The sequence below is a fragment of the Zophobas morio genome, unplaced genomic scaffold, assembly GCF_036711695.1.
Source record: "Zophobas morio isolate AGI-343-1 ecotype UQ-CSIRO unplaced genomic scaffold, CSIRO_AGI_Zmor_V1 ptg000027l, whole genome shotgun sequence".
Taxonomy (NCBI): Eukaryota; Metazoa; Arthropoda; class Insecta; order Coleoptera; family Tenebrionidae; genus Zophobas; species Zophobas morio.
In genome coordinates, this window is record NW_026972132.1 from 1 (window position 1) to 8,278 (window position 8,278).

General features: G+C 33.6%; 1 protein-coding gene across 1 annotated transcript; it reads left to right on the plus strand.

Moving 5' to 3' along the window:
* Positions 1 to 5,543: 5,543 nt before the first annotated feature.
* LOC135136842 (circadian clock-controlled protein daywake-like) lies at positions 5,544 to 6,623 on the plus strand. Its single transcript, XM_064066271.1, has 4 exons — positions 5,544 to 5,765; positions 5,812 to 6,052; positions 6,110 to 6,243; positions 6,295 to 6,623. The coding sequence occupies exons 1-4, from the start codon at positions 5,657 to 5,659 to the stop codon at positions 6,597 to 6,599; spliced, it is 789 nt and encodes a 262-aa protein (XP_063922341.1). The 5' UTR covers positions 5,544 to 5,656; the 3' UTR covers positions 6,600 to 6,623.
* Positions 6,624 to 8,278: the final 1,655 nt, after the last annotated feature.

Consider the following 8,278-nt stretch of genomic DNA (forward strand, 5'->3'; position numbering starts at 1 on the left):
GTTTCCGTTTCCCATTCCCCATTTTCCGTTCTCCATTTTCCATTCTGTTTTGCATTATCCATTTTCGACTTCAAATTTTCTCTTCTCCACTTTCCTCTCTCAATTCTTCATTCTTCGTTCTTCGTTCTTCATTGCTTTTCCCATTCTTCAGTATTCTTTCTTCGTCGTGGATCCTTGGATTATTTCAGTTTTGGAATCTTGGATTCATTTTCGACAAGTTGGATTTTCGAATTCTTTAATTCTTAAAATTTTGGTTTCAAAGATTTCTGGATTTGTAAATTCTTGAATTTCAAAATTTTACGTTATTCTTTTCCAAATGTTCTATTTTTGGGATTTTCAGTTATCTAACAAGTCTTGCAATTTTTCTATTTTTGTTTTTTGTTTTCCTCCATCCGTCGGTTTTCGTATTTTACTCTTCTTTCTTCATTTCTTTATTCCTTCATTCCTTCACTCCTTCATTCCTTCATTTCTGCAATTTTTCATTTCTCCATTTCTTCACTCCATTCTTCATTCTGGGATCTCCAATCTCCATTGATCTTGTTTCTTGATTTTAGTACTTTCTCGATTTTCTTTTACAAATTTTCTAGTTTCTGAGTTCTTAAATTCCTATATTTTCTATTGTAATTTTTCTGTCTCTGTTCAATTCTTCTTTCTTTGTTTCTTGTCTTACGTCTAGGTCCTTCGTTCTCATTCCCAATTCTCCATTCCTCATTCTTCATTCCTTGTTCTTCGTTTTTCTTTCTTCATTCTGAATTTTTGACATTTTATTTATTTTTGATTTAATTTTAAATTTTTTTATATTTTTATGTCTTGTTTTTTTCCGTTTTCCACTCCCCATTTTCCGTTCTCCATTTTCCATTCTCCATTTTCCATGTCTAATTTTCTCTTCTCCACTTTCCTCTCTCAATTCTTCATTCTTCGTTCTTAGTTCTTCGTTCTTCGTTTTTCCTTCTTCGTTCCTTGTATTATTTCAGTTTTGGAATGTTGGATTCATCTTCGGCAATTTGGATTTTTCGAATCCTTTAATTCTTAAAATTTTGGTTTCAAAGATTTCTGGATTTATAAATTTTTGAATTTCAAAATTTTACGTTATTCTTTTCCAAATTATCTAACAAGTTTTGCAATTTTTCTTTTTTTGTTTTTTGTTTTCCTCCATCCGTCGGTTTTCGTATTTTACTCTTCTTTCCTCATTTCTTTATTGCGTCATTCCTTCACTCCTTCATTCCTTCATTCCTTCATTCCTTCAATCCTTTAATTCTTCATTTCTCCATTTCTTCACTCCATTCTCTATTTTCCATTTTCCGTTCTTCATTCTGGGATCTCCAATCTCCATTCATCTTGTTTCTTGATTTAGTACATTCTCGTTTTTCTTTTACAAATTTTCTGATTTCTGAGTTCTTAAATTCTTATATTTTGTATTGTAATTTTTCTGTCTGTTCAATTTTTCTTTCTTTGTTTCTTGTGTCTAGGTCCTTCGTTCTCATTCCCTATTCTCCATTCTTCATTTTTTGTTCTTCGTTTTTCTTTCTTCGTTCTGAATATTTGACATTTTATTTATTTTTTGTTTTAATTTTTAAATTTTTAAAATCTTGTTTTTCCGTTTTCCATTCCCCATTTTCCGTTCTCCATTTTCCATTCTCCATTTTCCATTTCTAATTTTCTCTTCTCCACTTTCCTTTCTCAATTCTGCATTGTTTTTTCTTCGTTCTGCATTCTAGGATTATTTCAGTTTTGGAATTTTGGATTAATCTTTAGCAATTCTTAGAACTTTGAATTCTACGTAAGGTTTCTGATTCTTGATTTTAGTAATTTCCCGTTTTTTTAAGAATCTTGCAATTTTTGAATTTTCGAATTTTTGAATTTTCAGTTGTTAATTTTTAAGATTTTTTATTTCCTTATTCTGTTTTTTTTTTATTCTAGTCCTATTCCTTTTTTATAGTTTTTGAGTTTTCCATTGTCAATTTTTTAATTTTGACTTCATTTCCTATTTTCAATTTTTCATTCTGCGTTCTCCATTTGCAATTTTTCATTCTTCGTTTGCTGTTGCTCCCTCTTAGTTCTGGATTCGCGTACACCTGGATTACTTGAATCGTTCCTTTATTTCTTCATTACTTCATCCCTTCATTTTTCCAGTTTTCATTCTCGAATCTCCATCCTCCATTCTTCTAGCTTCTTCATTTTAGCAATTTCTCGTTTTTTTCGACGAATTTTGCAGTTTTTGAGTTGTTAAATATCTTATTGTAATTTTTTATATTCAACTTTTCTTTCTTTGCTTCTTGTCCTTCGTCTCATTCCAAAATCTCCATTCTTCATTGTTCGTTCTTGATTCTTCATTTATTGTTCTTCGTTTTATTTTTTTCGTTCTGGATTTTTGACATTTTTTAATTTTCTGTTTTAATTAAAAAAAATTTAAATGTTTCTATCTAGTTTTTTTCGTTTTCCATTCCCCACTTTTCATACTGTGTTGTCCATTCTCCATTTTCAATTTTCTATTCTCGTCTCTCCTATTGGTTGCTTTAATTTCTGAATTTCTGGAGTCTTAAGGTTTTTCGCGTTTTCCTTTCACAAATTTTCTAGTGTTTGAGTTTTTGAATTTTCAAATATTTGATGTTTAGAATTTTTGAATTCAACTTTCTTCATTCCTTATTGTTCATTCTTTCATTCTTCATTTTTTATCTTTCATGTTTATCCTTAATCCTTCGTCCTTCAAACTTCATCCTTACTCGTTTCTCCTTTCTTATTCCTCTCTCCTTCCTTCTTGTTCCTTTCTCCTTCTTCTTTCTTTCTTTCTTTCTTTCTTTCTTTCTCTTCCCTTCTTTTTCATTCTTTGTTCTTTCTTTATTCTGTATTCTTAGACACATTGTTTACTGAATTCTTGCGGAGATATCTTCTTAGTTTCTTCCATTCTCCATTTTATTTCTCAATTCTTCATCCTTCATTCTTGGTTCTTTGTTGTTCTTTCGTCGTTCTAGATTCTTGATTTTCAAAATTACACGTTTTTCTTTTACAAATTTTCTAGATTTTGCGATTATAAATTTTCTACTAATTTCTGTAATATGTCTTCGTTTGTTTTTGTCTTTGTCCGTTCTTCGTTTTTCATCCGTTATTCGTCGTTCTTTTTTGTTCTTTCTTCGTTTTGAATTCTTCGATTATTGAAGTTTTACATTCTTTAAGTCATCTTCGGCAACATCTTCTTAAATTTTTATTTAGGACATTTCACGTTTTTCTTGCTTTTTTTCTCAGGAATTTTCTAAAATTCATTGAATCAATATTTTTTAGATTTGCTTATACGGGGTGTCTGAAAAAAATTAATGACTGGGTCAATTTATTATATTGAATAAATCAAGAATTGCAAAACTGAATACTTTCAAATGTTGACGTTTTGTGAGCATAGCAATTTTTTAGTCAAAATGTATCTGTTTATCAACCCCAAAAAATTGATCGTCATCTCAAAATTTTTCCGTTAATAATGGACAATTTCTATTTTACAATTTAACTGTCAAATGCACAAACCGATACATGGCAGCATAGGTTTTATTATCAATAGTGCCAACGTAATGTGACAAAATACTAACATTGATATATATTATAAATAATATTAATAATGTCTAAATTTTATTTAATTATGTCGTGAGCTTTGACCGATTAACTTCAACCGTTTCGAAATTTTTTCCAAAATTTCAACATCGTCAAGTACCTAAACGAATCATGGTACCCGATAAATTAAAACTGAAGTCGTACTTACCCCGTTTACAGTCCTTTTCGGAAAAATATCTATTTTATTTCGTGTTCACAGCACCAACATAAAAAAAAATGGAAAATTGAAAAATTAAAGAAAAAGGAAAAACAAAAAATTGTTATATCAAAAAATTGGTCCAAAATAAATCCAGATTTTCGAAAAATTATAAGATTTTAGATGTTTACAAATTTTACGATAACCTTAAAAAATTCGTCATATTCATAACCTTAGAATGTCATCCAATTTTGATTTTTTTTTTTAGAAATGTCTTGTTTGAAAACTCAACACGGATTCATACACCTCAAATATAGGGGCGTCTTATTTTATAAGACAGACAGACGGAAATGGGAGACCTATTTTGTAACGTTTCAATTTTGTTGAAGAGATAAACGTTCCAATTGTTTTGTTTCATCCCTTCTTAAAAAAAAAAAGGGGTTGTTTTATTGGGGATGCAATATTTTACGTGCCGACATCTAAGACATCATGGTTGCCTATGGGGAGTGTCAAACGACGTCGTGGCACTGCTAATGCGCTGGTACTCCCACCCCGCGAAAAAGAATATTCGAGAGAGTATCGACCTGATAGGGGAAGAGAGAGGTTCTCGTGAGGCGTTTTGGCGAAGATCCTGGAAGAAGGAAGTGCTAGGACGTAGCCGAAGAGGAGAAAAGAAGTTTTCGAGAAGGTTTTGGCGAAGATCCTGGAAGAAGGAAGTGCTAGGACGTAGCCGAAGAGGAGGAAAGAAGTTTTCGAGAAGGTTTTGGCGAAGATCCTGGAAGAAGGAAGTGGAAGGACGAAGAGGAAGTACTCAAGATAGAGATTTTTATCGTTTTGTTCGAAGCAAGAGGTTTAGTTGAGCCGTTTTCGTATCGTCCACCACAGAAAAGAGGAATTTTATCGTTCGTTTTTTTATCACCGCACCCAAGTGAAGAGTTCCTGGAAGAACCAAGCTTATCGTGATGCCGTTGCAGTGAGTAGCTTATTGTCGTCCCTGTTGTTCCCTTGAAGAGACCATATCGAACCGACGATTTTGATTTTCGCTGCTGTTCCTGCGGAGCCGCCGCTAACCTTGAAGTTATTCTTCGGATCCAGAGGTCTGTGACGCCGCTGTTTCTTTATCAATCCCAATCCAGACGAAGAGGAGCTGCTGATAACTACGGTTACGAGCTAAGTCCACTTTAACGCCTTATAGTTCTAATTTTCCATTTAGTGGCCCGGTCACAGCTATCTTTATCGAAATTCTTGGAAGTTTTTTTTGTATTTTAATTTATCATATCGCAAGATAGTTTGTACGAGGACACATGAATACATTTCATTTTCTGATATATTACGTTAATATATTTCAATGATAGTCCCTTCTGGACGTTAATGGTATTTTTTTTTTTTGTGAAATATTAGAAGAATTTCATTTAATCAACACTTGTCAATTTTATTATCCGTTGAATATATTTTTAGTTTTTTTTTCCTGTGTTTTCTTGTGGCTTGATTCTTCTCGACTGTTTACTCGACGTAGCGGAGTAAACTACCCCAACAGGAAGCTACGTGGCGCCCAATACAAAAAAAAATAATAAGAACTCTCCGAACCGCGACCCGCCCCGGCTAAAGAGCTGCCGTTCGCTGTAAAACCCTCCGAAAGAGGGTTATAATTTTTTCGTACTATACAGGTCATGAAACGTCGATAAAACATGAAAGTGGCAAGTCGTCCGATGGACTCGAACACTCCCTTAGCTTACGCTCGGGAAATAAAAATAACCATGACTAAGTAAATCTTTCCTAGCTTAATTTAAATCCAATGTACACACGAAGGACAAAGTTTTCAATGAAACTGTGTTTTCAACTCATTAAAAATAAAAGAAAATACTTGAACTACGCATCCACAATCATCGACAAAACCAGTTTATCCGGAAGACACGTTATATAATGTACAACCTTGCACCAGTTTCCCATTTTGACACAATGTTCCGCTTCTGTACAACGCAATCTCTGGTCTTCGTCTTCGCGTGCATCGCCTTAAGCGAGCCCAAAATCCGTAAGTCCCCTTAAAGCCGCGAATTCTTCTAATTTTTGTGCTGCAGCCCCAAACTTCAAGCGCTGCTACCGAAAAGACCCCGATTTTAGGAAATGCATGTTCGCCGCCGTCCAGCTCGCCGCCCCCCAGCTGACCAAACCCTACAGAGCCATCGCCGTACCCAACCTGGAGCCCGTGGAGGTGTCCTCCTTGCAGGTGAAGGGCGGGGGCGGCGTGGTGGCGGTGAACCAAAATTTCAAAAACTGCAAGCTGTATGGACTGACGAAATCCGAGATCTACCAGGCTGAGTAAAATTATTATTATAATTTTTTTATTTTTGGAACGCGTTTTAAAATGCGTTGCAGTTTCAACCTAGAAAACAAGACCTGGGTTTTTGACTTCCTTATTCCCGAATTGGACTGCCGCTGTGACTACCAGCTGGACGGGAAAGTGCTTCTGTTGCCCATTAAGGGCGAAGGCAACTGCACTATTGTGTTTGGTGAGTCCCTATTTTTTTTTTATTCTATGAGAGTGAAGGTTTTGTTTGTAGACAAGATGCATGTCAAACTTAAAATTGACTTCGAAGAAGTCGTCAAGGACAGTCGGACCCATTTTAAAGTAAGTCATAGTCAGATAGAGAACGATGTGGGGCTGGTGACCATGCATTTCGACAATCTTTTTAACGGAGACAAGGCTCTGGGTGATAATATTAACAAAGTTCTTAACGAAAACTGGAAGGAGGTTTATGCTGAAGTGCAAGCAGATTATCAGGATCTTCTAACGGGGGTAATGATGCAGCTTTTGAACAGGTTTTTCGACAAGGTGTCGCTGGAAGAGCTGTTCGACGAAAACTAGCAAGCTGTTCTAGGTAGTAGTGGGTTTTAGAAAGTACAAATATATCACAGGGTTGAGAAGAGTCAATATTAATTCTTGAAGCTCTTCTTATAGTGTAATTGTGAATGTACCTATTGTAGTTTTTTCTATCATAATAAAAAATTGCTGTATTTTAATGAATGTTTATCACTTCTTCGTTCTTCGTCCTTCGTTCTTCATTGCTTTTCCCATTCTTCAGTCTTCTTTCTTCGTTCTGGATCCATGGATTATTTTGGAAATTTTGGTTTCAAAGATTTCTGGATTTGTAAATTCTTGAATTTCAAAATTTTACGTTATTCTTTTACAAACGTTTTATCTTTGGAATTTTCAGTTATCTAACAAGTTTTGCAACTTTTCTTTTTTTGTTTTTTGTTTTCCTCCATCCGTCGGTTTTCGTATTTTACTCTTCTTTCTTCATTTCTTTATTCCTTCATTCCTTCACTCCTTCATTCCTTCAATCCTGCAATTCTTCATTTCTCCATTTCTTCACTCCATTCTTCATTCTGGGATCTCCAATCTCCATTGATCTTGTTTCTTGATTTTAGTACTTTCTTGTTTCTCTTTTACAAATTTTCTAGTTTCTGAGTTCTTGAATTCTTATATCCTCTATTGTAATTTTTCTGTCTTTGTTCAATTCTTTTTTCTTTGTTTCTTGTCCTACGTCTAGGTCCTTCGTTCTCATTCCCAATTCTCCATTCTTCATTCCTTGTTCTTCGTTTTTCTTTCTTCGTTCTGAATTTTTGACATTTTATTTATTTTTTGTTTTAATTTTTTTATTTTGTTAAATTTTTCTATCTTGTTTTATTTCCGTTTTCCATTCACCATTTTCCGTTCTCCACTTCTAATATTCTCTTCTCCACTTTCCTCTCTCAATTCTTCATTCTTCATTCTTCATTCTTCATTCTTCATTCTTCATTCTTCATTCTTCTTTCTTCTTTCTTCTTTCTTCTTTCTTCTTCTTCTTCTTCTTTCTTCTTTCTTCTTTCTTCTCTTTCTTCTTTCTTCTTTCTTCTTTCTTCTTTCTTCTTTCTTCTTTCTTCTTTCTTCTTTCTTCTTTCTTCTTTCTTCTTTCTTCTTTCTTCTTTCTTCTTTCTTCTTTCTTCTTTCTTCTTTCTTCTTTCTTCTTTCTTCTTTCTTCGTTCTTCGTTCTTCATTGTTTTTCCCATTCTTCAGTGTTCTTTCTTCGTCCTGGATCCTTGGATTATTTCAGTTTTGAAATCTTGGATTCATCTTCGGCAATTTGGATTTTCGAATTCTTGAATTCTTAAAATTTTGGTTTCAAAGATTTCTGGATTTGTAAATTCTTGAATTTCAAAATTTTACGTTATTCTGTTCCAAATGTTCTATTTTTGGGATTTTCAGTTATCTAACAAGTCTTGCAATTTTTCTTTTTTTGTTTTTTGTTTTCCTCCATCCGTCGGTTTTCGTATTTTACTCTTCTTTCTTCATTTCTTTATTCCTTCATTCCTTCACTCCTTCATTCCTTCATTCCTTCAATCCTCCAATATTTCATTTCTCCATTTCTTCACTCCATTCTTCATTCTGGGATCTCCAATCTCCATTGATCTTGTTTCTTGATTTTAGTACTTTCTTGTTTCTCTTTTACAAATTTTCTAGTTCCTGAGTTTTTAAATTCTTATATTTTCTATTGTAATTTTTCT